Source organism: Pseudophryne corroboree, chromosome 2 (assembly GCF_028390025.1).
Source record: "Pseudophryne corroboree isolate aPseCor3 chromosome 2, aPseCor3.hap2, whole genome shotgun sequence".
Lineage (NCBI taxonomy): Eukaryota > Metazoa > Chordata > Amphibia > Anura > Myobatrachidae > Pseudophryne > Pseudophryne corroboree.
Genome location: NC_086445.1, coordinates 425,218,653 through 425,239,395, shown reverse-complemented (window position 1 = coordinate 425,239,395; position 20,743 = coordinate 425,218,653). Strand labels below are relative to the sequence as shown.

At 46.2% G+C, this 20,743-nt stretch overlaps 1 protein-coding gene across 27 annotated transcripts in view; it reads left to right on the top strand.

The window, feature by feature from the left end:
- ABI3BP (ABI family member 3 binding protein) overlaps positions 1 to 20,743 on the top strand; it is an 860,645-nt gene that overhangs the window by 449,132 nt on the left and 390,770 nt on the right. For all 27 annotated transcript variants that reach the window (XM_063953560.1, XM_063953556.1, XM_063953543.1 and 24 more), the window contains exon 10: positions 20,491 to 20,562. In XM_063953560.1, the coding sequence (XP_063809630.1) occupies positions 20,491 to 20,562 (72 nt within the window). The remainder of the gene's footprint in view (positions 1 to 20,490; positions 20,563 to 20,743) is intronic.

The following is a 20,743-nucleotide window of genomic DNA, read 5'->3' as shown; positions in this document are numbered from 1 at the left end:
CAATGAGTGCCCCCCAAAAAACGAGAGTCTCTTTTTCTTCTTTTTTGGTAAGCTTTCCTACTCAGTAAATATGTACACATAATTACAAATAAAAAAGCTTTTTTTTATTATTCTATTAAATTGGATATCTTCAAGTGAGGGCCTGTATCCAGTCAATGAAAATAATAAAATTTGGCAAGGTGGGTGGGGTGAGGGCTACCATTATTATCGTGCCTAGGGGAGACATCACCCCTGTCAGTTTGTATGATGCAGTTTACAAAAAACATGCACTTTCAACACTGAGTTGTTATATAGCAATTATTTTGCGGAATCAAAGCTAAGGGGCCCATTTATCAATTAACAGGTTTTATACCCGGTAATTAGAATTTCATATTGCTTCTGTTCACGTCAATAAGAAATTCTGCACCACCCAGATGTATTAAAATATGGCATGCAGGGACAGGAGCTCTGATAGCAGACTGTGATATGTTAAGTGCAGTACCGTAACTAGACATTTTAGCGCTATGTGCAAGACACAGCATCGGTGCCCCCTCCTCCATATACAAAACAGGATCAGTACGCGCTGTAGACGCGTGCCTAAAATATAGGGGCGTGGCTTCATTGGGAAGGGTCATAGCCATAGAGCTCCCTTTTACACATTATGGCAGCAAAGTCCCCCTTTTTATAGACATTAGGCAGGCAGAGTCCCCCTTTTTACACATTAAGCAGGGAGAGTCCCCTTTTTACACATTAAGCAGACAGAGTCCCCTTTTTTACACATTAGGCAGGCAGAGTCCCCTTTGTTACACAGTACAGCTACACAGTCCCCGTTTTTTACACATTACAGCTGCACAGTCCCCATTTTTTACACATTAGGCAGGCACAGTCCCCATTTTTACACAAAAGGCAGGCACAGTCCCCCTTTTTACACATTAGGCAGGTACAGTGCCCCTTTTTTTTTTTTACACATTACAGCTGCACAGTCCCCTTTTTTACACAGGCAGGCAAAGTCCCCCTTTTTACACATTAGGCAGGCACAGTCCCCCTTTTTTACACTTTAGGCAGGCAGAGTCCCCCATTTTTTACACATTACAACAGCAGAGTTCCCCTTTTTTATAGATTACAACAGTATAGTCCCCCTTTTGTACACATTAGGCAGGCAGAGTCCCCCTTTTGTACACATTAGGCAGGCAGAGTCCCCCTTTTGTACACATTAGGCAGGCAGAGTCCCCCTTTTGTACACATTAGGCAGGCAGAGTCCCCCTTTTGTACACATTAGGCAGGCAGAGTCCCCATTTTTTACACTTTAGGCAGGCAGAGTCCCCATTTTTTTACACATTACAACAGCAGAGTCCCCCTTTTTTTTACAGATTACAACAGTAAGTCCCCCTTTTTTACACATTAGGCAGGGTCCCCATTTTTTACACATGACAACAGCAGAGTCCCCCTTTTTTACAGATTACAACAGTAAAGTCCCCCTTTTTTACACATTAGGCATGGTCCCCATTTTTTACAGATTACAACAGTAAAGTCTCCCTTTTGTACACACTAGGCTGGCAGAGTCCCCCTTTTGTACACATTAGGCTGGCAGAGTCCCCCTTTTGTACACATTAGGCTGGCAGAGTCCCCCTTTTGTACACATTAGGCTGGCAGAGTTCCCCTTTTGTACACATTACAACAGCAGAGTCCCCCTTTTGTACACATTACAACAGCAGAGTCCCCTTTTTTACACATTACAACAGCAGAGTCCCCTTTTTTACACGATCGAGAGAAAGAGAGAGAGAGTGTGTGTGTGTAAGTATTATACTTACCTATGACCAACTGGCTGGCATCTCCTCTTCTCCTTCCTACCTGAGTCCTCCCCCAACCAGCAGCTCCCCACGGCACAGCGGCAGAGCAGTGTGGGAGATTCTGAGTAAGCTGGGAGAGAAGTCTGATGTCATCACGTCTCTCCCGAGTTGCGCGGGGGGTGATCTGGCATTCAGTGCGGGGCCACTGCGCAGAGGCAGATAGTGTGTCCTGGAGCTGGCGGCAGTGCTCCCGAGCTTCTTGAAGCGGGGGAGACATGCGGCAGCGGCGAGAGTCAGACTGGAGATAGCGGCCGCGCGAGTGGGGGGGTGTGATGGCAGATGGTGCGCCCTCAGTGCATTTGCGCTGTGGGCAAGGCACCATTGTCACACTTAGTTACATCCCTGGTTATGTGATTTGATCACATCAGCAATCACTTCATGCTGTGGGACATCGTCTGGCCTATTGCACGTGCACAGCTATATGACAGCGTATGAGCAAGTGGCTTTTACCGGGGAGGGATTCTGGAAGATCCCTCTCCCTGTAAATTATGTGATATGTAGCCTATCCATTCATGTTTGGGGGATTTCCACAAAAAGGTGTTTACTAAATGCCTCTAGGTCAGATTAGTATGCCACTTCATATTATTTACAGCAGATTTTTTTAAGAAATCTAATTTTTTTTTAAAGCTAGCAGTTAAGATTTTTATAATGACTGGAGTGCATCTCGAATATGTTTTATTGCACCCTCCATAGAGTACTGTAAATACCCACATCATCTAAATAGGGGGCACCATACTTTTTATGAGGCTGTAAGACCTCACCCATGTCTTGCTTAAAGGAAGCAGGGGCCCCATGAAGCCAAAAGGTATAGTATACAGTAGATCTTGAAACTGACATGTCCTAGAAACCAGAGAGGACTGTGCTCACCGCTGGCTTCAGCTCCTAATATTTGGGTCTCTTCATTTTACAGAAGTGATACAATATTATGGGGACCATATAGCAATACTCACATTTGTAATGCAATCCTGCTGCAGTGTTAGTGCTAAAGATTGCATTGCAGGATGCGATTACACTGGGCAGAGATATGAATCAGCGCATGTAGCCCATCCCTGCGATGAGCTTGCTTCAATGCCAGGACTCCTGCATATACGTGGCCTGTTGACCACACATGCACAGCTGCTCTTTTTGGGTAGGGTTCCAGAAGAACCAGTGATTTTTGCAATCTGTAGCCCATAGGCTACAAAGGGCTGACACCATCTTCAGATGACGTTGGTAAATCCCCGGAATGCTCTGCACTCCGGAGCTTGGTAAATCTAGTAGCATTGCATCCCCCATAGAAACCTGTGGAGGCTTCGGCTGCAGCCGGGAATGGAGGGATTGCAGCAGATATTGGAGCTCAGATGTGGTCCCTCAGTCATACATTTAGGTGATACTAATTACTTGTGATTCCCCACCCCCTGAATAAGCTGCAAATATTAATTGGTAAATGGCCCCCAGTGGGTTAGAGGAAGTTAATTAACACTTGGATCTACTGCACCACATTCCGCCTCTTGGTCTAATTGGCAGTTCAATTAATTTGTTTCTTGTGAGGAGCTCTGCAAAATTGTATTCACTACCACCTTTCCAGGGGGTACATGCTTATCACCATGTGGATTTCATGCTATTAATTTAATGGTGAGACAATTGCTGCTTTACCAATCCACTTTCCATTGACTCATGTATTTCTCCTTCGTCCTAGAGGATGCTGGGGACACTTCAAGAACCATGGGGTATAGACGGGATCCGCAGGAGACATGGGTACTTTAAGACTTTAAAACGGGTGTAAACTAGCTCCTCCCTCTATGCCCCTCCTCCAGACTCCAGTTAGATTCTGTGCCCAGTGAGACTGGATGCACTCTGAGTTTCTCTCCTGAGTTTCTCTGAAAAAGACTTTTGTTAGGTTTATTATTTTCAGGGAGAACTGCTGGGAACAGTCTCCCTGCTTCGTGGGACTTAGGGGAGAGAAGCAGACCTACTTCTGTGAGTTTCAAGGCTCTGCTTCTTTGGCTACAGGACACCATTAGCTCCTGAGGGTCTGAACGCTAGGTACGCCTAGATGCTCGTTCCCAGAGCCCGCCGTCACCCCCCTTACAGAGCCAGAAGTCAGAATACGGGTGAGTAGAAGAAGATCAGAAGACTTCAGTGACGGCTTTGAGGTACCGCATAGCGGCTGCGCTGCGCGCCATGCTCCCACACACAGCGGCACTACAGGGTGCAGGGCGCGGGGGGAGGCGCCCTGGGCAGCATAAAAATCCTCAATATGGACTGGCAATGTGGTTTTTAAGTGCCTAGGCACTAAATCTGAACCCCCGCCAGTATAAATATTTTAAAAAATAGCGGGGCTGAAGCGCGCCATTAAGGGAGTGGTGTCACAACTGAGGGCCTGAGCTGACGGGAGGCAGCCTCAGTTGTAGGGGCTGAGATGTACCGGAACCTGGGAGGTTGTATCAGACCCCTGGACATGTAAGTAACATGAATAATAACTGCCCGAAGGCGTGACCACGACAACTTGGATAAAAGTCAATGATGTTTATTATGACAACTCCGCAACACAGCAGCAGTAAAAGAAAACGTAAAAGTCAGCAAAGAATAAATACAGTTCCTGGGTACTACAGGATGGCAGGAGCCACAGGGCACTGGTAGTGTGAGATAGTTCTTATGATCTTCTAGATGGAAAGTCCTTACCAGGCCCGACTGTAGCAATGGAGATAACCCAGGATTGTGCCAGCTGGTGTTCCAGGAAAAGCTGGGTTGCTGAAGATAAAACAGCTGCTGTGGATACTGGCTGGAACCAGACTGTTGTTAGCACGGAGTGGATACTGGCTGGAACCAGTTAAATAATAAATGAACTTGGGAGCGATGAAATATGAACTGAAATGTAGAACTTGAGAGCGGAGAAATAATAATACCGGTGGAGAGTGGTAAAGTGTAGAAAGGACACCGGCCCTTTAAGGGAAGCTGTACTCTGCTGGAAGCTGAGCTGGGAGCAGGTAATGTTGTAGCTGGAAACAGATGAATCCACAATGGATTGGAGAGTCAGGCTACACCGCAGGTGGAATGCTGGTGCGGGTCTCTATGGTGGAAGTCTTGAGACAGGAGCTGGAACCTGGAAGACAATCATAGGAGAGAGACAAACAGGAACTAGGTTTGACAACCAAAGCACTGACGCCTTCCTTGCTCAGGCACAGTGTATTTATACCTGCAGCAAGGAAGGGATTGGCTAGGCAATTATGCAGATTAACAATACTGACAACAGATTGGAGGAAATGATCAGCTGACAGAATCCAAGATGGCTGCGCCCATGCAGACACTTGGAGGGAAGTTTGGTTTGTAATCCATGTGGTAATGAAAACAGTAATGGCGGCGCCGGCCACTGGAGACAGGAGACGCCAGGCTGACAAGTGCACATCCAACCACGCGGACACAGCGGAGGCCGCGGCTGACATAATCGCCACTCTGACACTGCATGCAGAAGCTCAGGGACGGCGGCGGAGGCCGCGGGAGACGCCATGCCAGATGTAATATGGCGCTTACTGTGACAGCGTCCCAGAGTGACAGGAGAGGATACAGGAATGTACACATCAGGATAACAGATGGAATCCGGTCCTGGAGCGCTGAGCCAGCCTTAGGAGGCATCTGATGGGTAAGAAATGGCGTCCAGATACCCGGATCGTGACAGCACCCCCCCCTTTAGGAGTGGCCCCAGGACACTTCTTTGGCTTTTGAGGAAACTTGGAATGGAATCTCCGGACCAAGGCAGGAGCATGGACATCAGAAGCATTGGTCCATGAACGTTCCTCAGGACCATAACCTTTCCAGTCAATAAGATATTGTAGTTGACCGTAACGGTGACGTGAGTCCAGGATCTTGGCCACTTCATACTCAACGCCTCGTTGAGTTTGGACTTTCGGAGTTGGAGGAAGTGAGGAATGAAACCGATTCAAGAACAGCGGTTTCAACAGGGAAACATGGAATGTCCTGGGTATTTTTAAGAAGGAAGGCAACTGGAGTCTGTAAGCAACAGGATTGATGACTTGTTCAATCTTGAAAGGACCGATATAGCGAGGTGCAAACTTCATACTGGGAACTCTTAACCTCAAATTCTTCGTGGATAACCATACCCGATCACCCACCTTGAGAGCAGGAACTGCTCGACGCTTCTTATCCGCAAACTTCTTGTACCTGAACGATGCCTTGAGCAGAGCTGATCGTACGCTCTTCCAGATATTGGCAAACTGATGCAAGGTGATATCCACTGCGGGAACAGAAGTTGCTGGAAGCGGTTGGAACTCAGGGACTTTAGGGTGGAATCCAAAGTTAGTGAAGAATGGTGTTGAAGCAGATGAAGAATGATACTGGTTGTTATGACAGAACTCGGCCCAGGGAAGTAATTGAACCCAGTCATCTTGAGAGGAGGACACATAGATGCGGAGGAAGGCCTCCAAGTCCTGATTCACCCTCTCGGTTTGACCATTGGTCTGAGGATGGTAAGCCGTGGAAAACTTTAGCTTGACTTGGAGGACTTGACATAAACTTCGCCAGAATTTGGCTGTGAATTGAACTCCTCGATCTGAGATAATTTCTTCAGGAAGACCGTGGAGTCGGAAGATCTCTTGTATGAATACTTGAGCCAACTTGGAAGCTGACGGAAGACCGGTGAGAGGAAGGAAGTGTGCCATCTTGGTGAACCGGTCAACTACCACCCAGATGGTATTGAACTTGTTGCACATGGGTAAGTCTGTAATGAAATCCATCGACAAGTGGGTCCATGGTCGACGGGGAACGGATAGTGGAACCAGTTGCCCCGCAGGCGACTGGCGGGATACTTTATGTTGGGCACACTTTGGGCAAGATGCAATAAACTCCAAGACGTCCTTTTTCAGAGTTGGCCACCAATAGGACCTAGAGATAAACTCCAGGGTTTTTTGGATACCTGTATGTCCTGCAAAACGGGAAGCATGGGCCCAATGCATGAGCTTCTTCCTTAGCATCGGCTTCACAAAACTTTTCCCTGATGGGGGCGTAGAGTCCATCCCTACCGTGGAGAATGCCAACGGATTTATAATAGGATGCTTGTCTGAAGACTCTGACTCATTTTCTTGCTCCCATGAGCGGGAAAGGGCATCGGCCTTGCGATTCTGAGAGCCCGGACAGAACTGGAGTTTAAAGTCGAACCTGGAAAAGAAAAGTGCCCATCTGGCCTGACGAGGGTTGAGACATTGTGCGCCCTTCAGGTATAAAAGGTTCTTGTGGTCTGTAAGTATGGTGATTGAATGAGAAGCTCCCTCCAACAGATACCTCCACTCTTCTAGAGCGAGCTTGATGGCTAGCAACTCCTGGTCGCCAATGGCATAGTTGCGCTCAGCTGGGGAGAACTTCCGGGAGAAGAAACTGCAAGGGTGTAAATGGCCATCTTTAGCCCTCTGAGATAACACCGCTCCTACTCCAACGGAGGAGGCATCCACCTCTAAGATGAAAGGAGAGTCCATGTCAGGCTGTTTCAGAACAGGCGCAGAGATGAACCTTTGTTTTAAAAGATGAAATGCTTGCATGGCTTCTTCAGACCACTTGGACGGGTTAGCACCCTTCTTAGTGAAAGCAGTAATAGGCGCCACAATGGTGGAAAAGTCTCGTATAAACTTTCAGTAATAGTTGGCGAACCCTAAGAACCTCTGGACCCCTTTGAGGGTTAAGGGTACCGGCCAATTTTGGATTGCTTGTAGTTTCTCAGGATCCATCTCTAGTCTGGAACCGGACACAATGTACCCTAGAAACGGAATGGACTTGACTTCAAAGACGCATTTTTCTAATTTGCAATAGAGATGATTGACACGGAGACGGGACAGAACCTCTTTAACCCAAAAACGATGTTCCTCTAAATCGTTGGCAAAAATGAGGATATCGTCTAGATAGACCACGACATGACGGTATAGAATGTCTCTGAAGATCTCATTGACAAAATGCTGGAAGACAGCTGGAGCATTGCTCAATCCGAAGGGCATGACGAGGTACTCATAATGTCCGTCACGGGTGTTAAAGGCGGTCTTCCACTCGTCACCCTCACGGATCCGGATGAGATTGTATGCACCTCGCAAGTCCAGCTTTGTAAAGATGGTAGCTCCGCTAACTCTGTCAAAGAGCTCAGTAATCAGGGGTAAAGGATAACGGTTCTTGATGGTAATGTCGTTCAAACCTCTGTAGTCGATGCACGGCCGCAGACCACCATCTTTCTTTTTTACAAAAAAGAAGCCTGCGCCGGCTGGAGAAGAAGAAGGTCGAATGAACCCCTTTGCTAGGTTCTCTTTAATATATTCCTCCATAGAATGCGTCTCAGGCAGAGACAACGGATAAGTTCGGCCTCGAGGTGGAACCTTCCCTGGAACGAGATCAATCGGACAGTCCCATTCTCTATGAGGAGGAAGGATATCAGCAGAAGCTTTACTGAACACATCCGTGAAATCTTGATATGGAGGAGGTGGAACATCAGACGACCTGGGGGAGGAAGAACAGACAGGCAATACTTTAAACAAACATGTCTCAGAACAGGAGGGACCCCATGCCAGGATTTGCGTAGTTGTCCAATCAATTGTAGGATTGTGAAGACGGAGCCATGGAAGGCCCAGGACCACAGGATGTGTGGCTCTTGGAATCACTAAAAAAGAAATAAGTTCGGAATGAAGAACTCCCACTCTCAGACGAACTGGTAGAGTCCTTAAAGAAATAACTGCATCAAAAATTTTGCTGCCATCCACGGCAGTTAAAGAAATGGACGAAGGAAGTCTCTCGGTGGGTAGGGACCACCGTTTAACATAGGCTTCGGTAATAAAGTTCCCAGCTGCTCCGGAATCAAGGAGGGCAATGACGTTCCGGTAACGTTGAGCAACTTGAAGCGAGACTGGGAGATTACAATCTTGAGGAGATGGAGAGGAGATCATTACTCCTAGCCGGCCCTCTCCTTGGCGAGCTAGGATTTGGAGTTTCCCGGACGTTTGGGACAGGCATTAATGGTGTGAGACGGAGCTGCACAATAGAGACAGAGAAACTCGGAGAGACGTCTTCGGCGCTCAGCAGGAGTTAAACGGGAACGGCCAAGTTGCATGGGCTCATCTTTAGATGGTGACAGTTGACGAGGAGGAGGAGCAGAAGATTTTGGAGCAGATGATCTTCCACGCTCAGTTGCTCTCTCTCTGAAACGTAAATCAACTTTCGTGCAGAGTGAGATTAGCTCATCTAACTTAGAAGGTAAGTCTCTGGTAGCTAACTCATCTTTAATACGCTCAGATAAGCCATGCCAGAATGCAGCATACAGGGCCTCGTCGTTCCATGCCAGTTCGGATGCCAGGATCTGGAACTGTATCAGATATTGTCCTACAGTACGTGACCCCTGGCGTAAACGGAGAATCTCGGATGAAGCTGAGGTTACCCGGCCTGGCTCGTCGAAGATGCGCCTGAATGTTGACACGAAGGCAGTGTAGGAAGATAGCAGGGTGTCGGACCTCTCCCATAACGGTGATGCCCAATCAAGGGCTGAGCCACTGAGAAGAGAAATAATGTAGGCAATTTTTGTACGGTCACTGGGAAAATTGCCAGGTTGTAGCTCAAACTGAATCTCACACTGGTTGAGAAATCCCCTGCAGAATCTTGGAGATCCGTCAAATTTTGCTGGCGTTGGAAGATGAAGACGTGGAGCAGAAATGGGTAAGGTGGGTGGGGTTATAGCTGGAGTCACTGTGGTTGACGCACCAGACGCGCCTGATCCACGGAGAGTTGTCTGAATCCCATCCAGCCGAGTAGAGAGATCCTGGAGACAGCGGATGATGTGGCCCTGTGCAGCCTCCTGATGTTCTAGTCGGGCTGCCAGTTCTTGCATCGGCCTGGCCGCTTGATCCTGGTCTCCGGCTGGATTCATTAGGTCAGTGCTTACTGTCACAACTGAGGGCCTGAGCTGACGGGAGGCAGCCTCAGTTGTAGGGGCTGAGATGTACCGGAACCTGGGAGGTTGTATCAGACCCCTGGACATGTAAGTAACATGAATAATAACTGCCCGAAGGCGTGACCACGACAACTTGGATAAAAGTCAATGATGTTTATTATGACAACTCCGCAACACAGCAGCAGTAAAAGAAAACGTAAAAGTCAGCAAAGAATAAATACAGTTCCTGGGTACTACAGGATGGCAGGAGCCACAGGGCACTGGTAGTGTGAGATAGTTCTTATGATCTTCTAGATGGAAAGTCCTTACCAGGCCCGACTGTAGCAATGGAGATAACCCAGGATTGTGCCAGCTGGTGTTCCAGGAAAAGCTGGGTTGCTGAAGATAAAACAGCTGCTGTGGATACTGGCTGGAACCAGACTGTTGTTAGCACGGAGTGGATACTGGCTGGAACCAGTTAAATAATAAATGAACTTGGGAGCGATGAAATATGAACTGAAATGTAGAACTTGAGAGCGGAGAAATAATAATACCGGTGGAGAGTGGTAAAGTGTAGAAAGGACACCGGCCCTTTAAGGGAAGCTGTACTCTGCTGGAAGCTGAGCTGGGAGCAGGTAATGTTGTAGCTGGAAACAGATGAATCCACAATGGATTGGAGAGTCAGGCTACACCGCAGGTGGAATGCTGGTGCGGGTCTCTATGGTGGAAGTCTTGAGACAGGAGCTGGAACCTGGAAGACAATCATAGGAGAGAGACAAACAGGAACTAGGTTTGACAACCAAAGCACTGACGCCTTCCTTGCTCAGGCACAGTGTATTTATACCTGCAGCAAGGAAGGGATTGGCTAGGCAATTATGCAGATTAACAATACTGACAACAGATTGGAGGAAATGATCAGCTGACAGAATCCAAGATGGCTGCGCCCATGCAGACACTTGGAGGGAAGTTTGGTTTGTAATCCATGTGGTAATGAAAACAGTAATGGCGGCGCCGGCCACTGGAGACAGGAGACGCCAGGCTGACAAGTGCACATCCAACCACGCGGACACAGCGGAGGCCGCGGCTGACGTAATCGCCACTCTGACACTCTGCATGCAGAAGCTCAGGGACGGCGGCGGAGGCCGCGGGAGACGCCATGCCAGATGTAATATGGCGCTTACTGTGACAGCGTCCCAGAGTGACAGGAGAGGATACAGGAATGTACACATCAGGATAACAGATGGAATCCGGTCCTGGAGCGCTGAGCCAGCCTTAGGAGGCATCTGATGGGTAAGAAATGGCGTCCAGATACCCGGATCGTGACAAGTGGGGCTTAACCCTCACAGCTCTCATCAGTGCCATTTTCTCTTCACAGAGCTGCAGAGACGCTGGTCCTTACTCAACACTGCTGTACAAGTAACAGGGTGCAAAACGGGGGGGGGGGCACAGTTATTTTGGTGCTGTATATGTAATTATAAAAGCGCTAACGGGTCTGAGGCTTTATATAAGGGATTTCAGAACCGGGATAAGCGCTGGGTTGTGAGCTGGCAAACTCCCTCTGTGTTTCTCTGACTGGCTTTACTGTCGGTCTGTCCCCTATATGCCCAGTGTGTTTGTGGGTGTCTGTACACGTGTGTCAGCATGTCTGAGGCTGAGTGCTCTTCCCAGGAGGAGACTGGATTAGGGAAAGAAACGGCTATGGGAGTGACCCTGTCGGCACCGCCGACTCCTGATTGGGTAAATGTTTTGAGTGCTTTGAATGCGAATGTGGCTTTGTTAAATAAGAGATTACATAAATCTGAGTCTCAGAACCAGGCATGAAAAAAATACGTGGAGGATGTATTATCACAAGTTCAGACCCCCTCGGGGTCACAAAAGCGTTCATTTACCCAGATAGCAGATACGCATACCGACACGGACTCTGACTCCAGTGTCGACTATAGTGATGCCAGATTAAATCCAAAACTGGCTAAAAGCATTCAGTACATGATTGTGGCGATATAAGATGTGTTACATATCACGGAGGACCCTGCTGTTCCTGATACAAGCAGGGCCGGAGCTTCCACTAGGCAGCTTTAGGCAGCTGCCTAGGGGCGTCGGGACCTGAGGGGGCGGCCTGCTACAGCTGCCTAAAAAAGGTAGCATAGTCCTACCTTTCACAGCCACTGCAATCCCCCAGAATGCGTATCTTACAGTAGCCGTGACTGCTAAGCTCCCGTATTGCAGCCTCCAGCTCCACCCGGCACAGGCAGTAACTTTGACAGCTCCTGGAGTCCTGGCTGGGGGTGATATACAGCACTGCTCTTCATTCCAGGCTCTTTCACAGACTACTCAGTTCCAACTCTGCACTGCAGCCTGCAGGTAATGTGGCTGCACAGTGCATTCTCTGCATTGATAAGAAAAGAGGGCGAGAGCAGCGGTGTGGTGAGGGGGTGTGGGGGAGGAGATAGTAGCAGGCATGCACACTGTCGGGGGGGATGAGCAGCAGGATGCACACAGATTTTGGGGGGATAGAACAGCAGACATTTAACAGAGTAGGAAGGAGGGGGTGAGAGCAGCATGCCTTTCATCTGAAGGGTGGGAAGGGGCAGAAGGCAGAAGTTTTGCCTAGGGTGCCGAGAAACCTTGCACCGGCCCTGGATACAAGGGTCTGTATGTATAAAGGAAAAAAACCTGAGGTAACGTTTCCTCCCTCTCATGAACTGAACGCTCTTTTTGGAAAGGTTTGGGAAAATCCTGACAAGAAGTTTCAGATTCCCAAGAGAATTCCGGTGGCATAGCCGTTCCCCTCTGGGGATAGGGAAAAGTGGGAGTCACCCCCCACTGTGAACAAAGTTCTATCACGGCTGTCCAAAAAGGTAGCGCTTCCGTCCCCTGACACGGCAGTCCTAAAGGAACCTGTGCATCGTAAGCAGAAAAATACATTGAAATCCATTTATGTCACTACGGGTACGCTGCTCAGACCTGCCGTTGCATCGGCGTGGGTGAGTAGCGCTATTGAAAAATGGGCAGATAACTTGTCATCTGAGATAGATACCCTCGATAGGGATAGCATTCTTTTGATGCTGGGTTATATCAAGGACGCTGCAGCCTACCTAAAGGAAGCTGCGAGGGATATTGGCCTTTTGGGATCAAGGGCCAATGCCATGGCAGTCTCAGCTAGGAGAGCATTGTGGATTCATCAATGGAATGCTGATGCTGACTCTAAGAAGGCGATGGAGTCTCTGCCGTATAAAGATGGTGTCTTGTTTGGTGACGGCCTCGCTGACCTGGTATCTACGGCTACCGCGGGTAAGTCATCCTTTTTACCTTATGTTCCTGCACAACAAAAGAAAATGCACCACTATCAGATGCAGTCCTTTCGGCCCAATAAATACAAAAAAGGGTGAGGGTCTTCCTTCCTTGCTTCTAGAGGAAGAGGAAAGGGAAAAAGATCACCGGCTGTGGCAGGTTCCCAAGAGCAGAAGTCCTCTCCGGCTTCTGCCAAATCCACCGCATGACGCTGGGGCTCCTCTGCGGGAGTCCGCACCGGTGGGGGCACGTCTCAAACTCTTCAGTCAGTTCTGGGCTAGACCCATGGGTTTTGGAAATAGTGTCTCAGGGGTACAAGCTAGAGTTTCAAGACGTTCCCCCTCACCGATTTTTCAAATCGGCCTTACCAGCTTCTCCTCCGGACAGGGAGGTGGTATGCAAAGCGATACGGAAATTGTGTCAAAATCAAGTCTTTGTCAGGGTTCCTCTGTCACAACAGGGAGAAGGCTTCTATTCAAGCCTGTTCATGGGCCTGAAGCCAGACGGCTCAGTCAGACCGATCCTGAACCTCAAATCCCACAATTTCTACCTACGAAAATTCAAATTCAAGATGGAATCTCTCCGGGCAGTGATATCCAGTCTGGAGGAGGGGGATTTTATGGTGTCGGCAGACATAAAGGATGCCTACTTGCATGTTCCCATTTTTCCTCCACATCAGGCTTACCTGAGGTTTGCAGTGCAGGATTGCCATTATCAGTTTCAGACGTTGCCGTTTGGTCTGTCCACGGCTCCGAGAATTTTCACCAAAGTAATGGCGGAAATGATGATTCTCCTGCGCAAGCAAGGAGTCACAATTATCCCGTACTTGGACGATCTCCTGATAAAAGGGAGGTCCAAGGAACAATTACTGCAGAACATTACGCTCTCCCTGACAATTCTGCAACAACATGGCTGGCTCCTAAACTTGCCAAAATCGCAGTTGGTTCCGACGACACGCCTGTCGTTCTTGGGTATGATTCTGGACACGGAATTACAAAGAGTTTTTCTTCCAGCGGAAAAGGCTCTCGAAATTCAGAACCTGGTCAAACAGATTCTGAAACCAGCAAGAGTGTCGATTCATCAATGCACTCGGTTGCTGGGGAAGATGGTGGCGGCCTACGAGGCCATTCAGTTTGGCAGATTCCATGCCAGAGTGTTTCAGTGGGACCTGTTGGACAAGTGGTCCGGGTCCCATCTGCACATGCACCGACAGATAATCCTGTCTTCCAAGACCAGAATCTCACTCCTGTGGTGGCTGCACAGCTCTCACCTCCTAGAGGGACGCAGGTTTGGGATCCAGGACTGGATCCTGGTGACCACGGATGCGAGTCTCCGAGGCTGGGGTGCAGTCACACAGGGGGAAAATTTCCAGGGAAAATGGTCAAGCCAGGAAGCTTGTCTACACATAAACATTCTGGAGTTAAGGGCCATTTACAACGGCCTTCTACAAGCAGAACATCATCTTTGCGATCTGCACGTCTTGATTCAGTCGGACAACATAACAGCAGTGGCGTACATAAACCGCCAGGGCAGAACGAAGAGCAGAGCGGCAATGGCATAGGCCACAAAAGTTTTCCGCTGGGCGGAAAGGCATGTAAGCGCTCTGTCAGTGGTCTTCATTCCAGGTGTGGACAACTGGGAAGCAGACTTCCTCAGCAGACATGATCTCCATCCAGGAGACTGGGGTTCTTCATCAAGAGGTCTTTGCAGAAGTGACAAGTCGTTGGGGAATTCCTAGAGTAGACATGATGGCGTCTCGCCTCAACAAGAAACTTCCGAGATATTGTTCCAGGTCGAGGGACCCTCAAGCAATAGCGGTGGATGCCTTAGTGACACCGTGGGTGTTTAAGTTGGTATATGTGTTCCCTCTGATTCCACTCATTCCAAAAGTGATAAAGATCATAAGAAGAACAAGGGTTCATACAATCCTCATTGTTCCAGACTGGCCAAGGAGGGCCTGGTATCCAGATCTTCAGGAATTGCCGTGGCCTCTTCCTCTATGAGAGGATCTGTTACAGCAGGGGCCGTGCGTGTACCAAGACTTACCGCGGCTTCGTTTGCCGGCTTGGAGGTTGAACGCCGGATCATAGCCCAAAAGGGTATTCCCAGTGAAGTCATTCCCACACTTCTTCAGGCTAGAAAAGAAGTAACAGCAAAACATTATCACCGTATTTGGAGGAAATATGTGTCTTGGTGTGAATCCAAGAAGGCTCCTACGGAAGAATTTCAGCTGGGCCGTTTTCTCCATTTTCTGCAAGCAGGTGTGGATGCGGGCCTAAAATTAGGCTCAATTAAAGTACAAATTTCGGCCTTGTCAATTTTCTTTCAAAAAGAATTGGCCTCCCTCCGGAAGTTCAGACTTTCGTGAAAGGCGTGCTGCACATCCAACCTCCCTTTGTGCCCCCGGTGGCACCATGAGATCTTAATGTGGTGTTGCAGTTCTTGCAATCTCATTGGTTTGAACCTTTACGTAAGGTAGAGTTGAAATTCGTCACTTGGAAAGTGATCATGCTGTTGGCCTTGGCCTCTGCAAGGCGGGTGTCTGAATTGGCGGCTTTGTCTCACAAGAGCCCCTATTTGATCTTCCATGAAGATAGAGCGGAGTTGAGAACTCGTCAGCAATTTCTGCCAAAAGTGGTGTCATCGTTTCACATGGACCAACCTATCGTGGTGCCAGTGGCTACTGACACCTTAGGTGAATCGAAGTCTCTAGATGTGGTCAGAGCTTTGAAAATTTATGTAGCCAGAATGGCTCAGATTGGGAAAACAAGGCTCTGTTTGTCCTGTATGATGCCAACAAGATTGGGGCTCCTGCTTTTAAGCAGACTATTGCGCGCTGGATCTGTAATACGATTCAGCAAACTCATTCTACGGCTGGATTGCCATTACCGAAATCAGTGAAGGGCCATTCTACCAGAAAGGTGGGCTCATCCTGGGTGGCTGCCCGGGGGGTCTCGGCATTACAGCTTTGCCGAGCAGCTACTTGGTCGGGTTCAAACACTTTTGCAAAGTTTTACAAGTTTGATACCCTAGCTAAGGAGGACCTCTTGTTTGGTCAATTGGTGCTGCAGAGTCATCCGCACTCTCCCGCCCATTCTAGAGCTTTGGTATAAACCCCATGGTTCTTGAAGTGTCCCCAGCATCCTCTAGGATGTAGGAGAAAATAGGATTTTAATACCTACCGGTAAATCCTTTTCTCTTAGTCCGTAGAGGATTCTGGGCGCCCGTCCCAGTGCGTACTGTATCTGCAGTTATTGGTTATGGTTACACACGTGTTGTGTTGCGTTTATAGTCAGCCTGTTGCTGTCGTTATTCATGCCGTGCATGCGTTGGGTTGAATGCCATGTTGTACGGCGTGCTTGAGGTGTGAGCTGGTATGTATATCACCTTAGTTTAAATCAAAATAAATCCTTTTTCCTCGAAATGTCCGTCTCCCTGGGCACAGTTCCTATAACTGGAGTCTGGAGGAGGGGCATAGAGGGAGGAGCCATTTCACACCCCTTTTAAAGTCTTAAAGTGCCCATGTCTCCTGCGGATCCCGTCTATACCCCATGGTTCTTGAAGTGTCCCCAGCATCCTCTACGGACTAAGAGAAAAGGATTTACCGGTAGGTATTAAAATCCTATTTTTTGGATATACAGTAAGTTTATTTTGCTATGGCTTATTCTCAGAAGTTTCTTTTTTTTATATGTTCATTTGCGCTTTGAATATTTTCTTATTAGTTTGATTCTTATATTGATTATTCTGAATATCTCCTAGCTCAGGACCTTGGATTTGATTTTGGCTTTTCGTTTATTAATCACCATGCCCAGAGAAACATAGGCCTTTTAAACTTTAAGCTATTCCCCTGCTCTATTCTGACTGATATGTGACATACCCAAATCTTTGCAAGTCTATGAATGTTCTTTATTCCTATAGTACAGTATGCAGGTGTTTTTATTGGCATGGCAATCGATGCTGGGCAATTTGGCTGATCTGATAGTGATGAACTATGGACATTTAGGGGGTCATTCCGAGTTGATCGCTTGCTGCCGGTTTTCGCAGCACAGCGATCAGGTTACTACTGCGCATGCGTATGCACCGCAATGCACACGCGTGTCATACGGGTACAAACAGCATCGTTGCTGTGCAATGCTTCTAGCGACGAATCCATTTGCACAACCGATCGCAAGAAGATTGACCGGAAGAGGGCGTTTATGGGTGTCAACTGACCGTTTTCTCGGAGTGGTAGGGAAAATTTGGGCGTGTCCAGGCGTTTGCAGGGCGGGTGTCTGACATCAATTCCGGGACCGGACAGGCTGAAGTGATCGCAAGGGCTGAGTAACTTCAGACCTACTCAGAAACTACAAAAAACTTTTTCGTATCGCTCAGCTGCACATGCGATCGCACACTTGCAAAGCGAAAATACACTCCCCCGTGAGCGGCGACTATGCGCTTGCACGGCTGCAAAAAGTAACTAGCGAGCGATCAACTCGGAATGAGGGCCTTAGTGCCAAGGGAGAATAGGACTTTTTGAATATTATTTGCCATTGTGACAAATAAACAGAACGCTATATAACAGAAATTGTGAGTGCCATCTTGGAGTGTCACAATAGTATAAAGAAAACATGCCCTGAATTATATAAAATTTACAATGCTATTTGTTTCTCCATCAAACTGTGACATTAAATAAGAAGGAAAATTTTGATTAATCCTATGTTCTTTTGATTTTTTTCTTGTGCATCTGTTGAGTGAGTTAGTCTTTGTAAAATGGCATTAATGGAAACAGAAGTCTTTGTGCAGTTTTTCTTCCACAGAAAATATGAGTATGTAACCTATTAGTCATGAAGTAGAGGTGCTTCCATCAATCTGGGGGATGCTTATTATAATTCCATTGTTTTCAAGGCCTACACACTGCAATTATTTTGACAAACAATAGCTGCTTATTTGGTCATCTCAACTAATCTATCATTTCATTGTTTCCTAAATGCATAGTTCTGCTTTAAAGGGCAAAAAGCTGGCTTCTAAAAAAGGTGCATCCATGGTCATCCTTCTTGTCTACTCATGTCAGACCTTATGCAAACTACAATTAACATTGGTATATGAGCTGTGTGCACTTTAAAGACCTTTATTGCACTCACTTCAACATGGAAAAACAAATGTTTTGATACTTCATTAAATATGAGAGGCATGCAGTCTTTTATGCCCTCTCTTCCTAGATTGCTGCTCACAACCTATTCTGTTATTTAATTAAGGAAGGGGAGTTTTAATAGAGTGTAATTTGGTCAACATAGTTTTGTTTTTTTTATCTGCAATTTATTTATTTTTATTGGGTGTTTTTTTTGGAGGGGGGGGGGGGGTTGGGGCAATTTACTATCCGCAATTTTTCAAACACAACTCACCGCATATAGCCAACCCAAGAAAAGAGAAGTGCCTCTGGCCAGTGTACACAAACTGCATGCAGCGTGAGCTATCTGTCTGGCCAAAACCTAATAAGGAGTCATTTTAGAAATATATATTAGTATTAGGTAATAATTAATTAGGGAGCCAAATTGATATACAGGTTGAGTATCCCTTATCCAAAATGCTCGGGACCAGAAGTATTTTGGATATTGGATTTTTCCATATTTTGGAATAACTGCATACCATAATGAGATATCATGGCGATGGGACCTAAGTCTAAGCACAGAATGCATTTATGTTTCATATACACCTTATACACACAGCCTGAAGGTCATATAATACAATATTGTTAATAACTTTGTGTGTTAAACAAAGTGTGTATAAATTGAGTTATCAGAAAACAAAGGTTTCACTATCTCCGTCCCACTCAAAAAATTCTGTATATCGGAATATTCCGTATTTCAGAATATTTGGATATGGGATACTCAACCTGTGTACGCGTGTGTGTGTGAATATAATAAAGTGCCAAATAGTATTTATAAAGTATTGAATGGGGGCAATAATATTTTTGTTTTTCATTGGGGCCATATTACTTCCTGTGCACGTCTGTTTTGCTACAAGCGGCAGCATGTAGAACAATTTAAACATGCTTGGTATAGGCATATGAATATCCTTACAAAGAATTAAGGTTCAAAAAGGGTTGAGATTGCCTAAAGGATAAAAAAAAGGGGACAGACTAGATGGGCCAAGTGGTTCTTATCTGCCGTCAAATTCTATGTTTCTTATGTTTCTATGCATTATACAAATGTTGAATAAGACTTAACTAGATTTAATACAAATGTCAAATATGGCTCCTTATTAGGTTCTGCTTGTGATGCCAATATTATCTCATTCCACAATTGCACGTTTTCCCATTCTACAAGGATTGCTTTTTTTAACAAATGCAACAAAAAAATAGTTAATTTGCAAAACTTGCAATCCTGTTTTATTTCTGAAATCACTAGTACAATGAAAATACATATTGTTCCTCTTTTCTTTCATTCCTTTAATATGAATTTCCTCTTTCTATGCCTTTCATATGTCATTTTTTTTTATATAAGACAGTATTTGTTCTTATAACTCAAGAACAGAGAAAGTAGGTTACATAGAAGTGCAGATATTCTCTCAAAATAACTTGTAATAATTAAAATATAAATTGCATTTGTTTATTTAAAATGCATAGTCAGTGTAGTCAGTGAAAATAGTTAAAAACAAAGGAATAGATAAAGAAGAAATAAGAGTATTACAGACTAATATATACTTAGCGTTTGGTCAGGAAAGATACAACTTGTGTTGCTGTAACTAGTTCAATTTCTTTTGTATATTGTATCTATGTTGGGAATGTTAACCAATTGCCTGGCATGGTCGCATCAGATGTAACCGGTCAGCTTACTGTGCGGCTGCAGGGAGAGAATCCTGATCCCTCTGCTTCCTGGTTCAGACCACTGGCCAGAGTCTACAGCACTGCCAGAGAGGAGAGGGTCTGAATGGAGCCTGCACACGGGCCATCTCTTAATCTGCCCCTGGATCATATTAATGAATATAGCTCCCATACGGGTGGACAGTTGGCAATAAAAGCCCAATATCTTAGCCTGTGTTAATATAAGAAGTGTTACAAATGTACAGACTCAAAACTACCTTTTTTCTATGCATTTGTTCTTAGGCTGATCCATTAATACCGATGATGACAGAGTCAAATGGTTGCATCATTGATCCTGTGTTAGGAAAAGCACATATTGTTGTCATTACAGAAACGCTTCTCTCCTGCTGATTAGATACATATCACTGGTCTGACAGTTGACTTATTTCTCCAAGAGGTTATGTACTAATCTAGCAAATTGGCAGAATGGAAGAAACCGTGTTCCCATTAGATTCTTCTGCTTTTTGTGACAGTTGTTTCTTTTCAGCTCTTGTATGTGCCACGTGACATGAACATTATTTATGAGATTGTGTTGCTCCTTTGTAGAAGAATAGTTAAGCATCCAAGAATTGCATCATCAACAAGACTAAAGACTAAAACATGCTTTTTTTTTAATGGATTTTTTTATATTTTTATAGTTTCCAAGGTGACAGCTTCCACGCCAGTCACTAAACCTGCAGGAAAACCTGTTCCTGAAGAACCCAAAGCAGGTAATGTTTCCACTATATATAACCAGAAATGTTCATTTGATTTCATCTTATTACAAAAATGTTGCATTTTATATTTAATAAACTTTCCATATCTCTTTAGAATTTCACTTTTTATCAATATAAGAAACGTTGTATGCTTTGTTACTTTTGGATTATATTTAACTGTTACATGCTAATACAT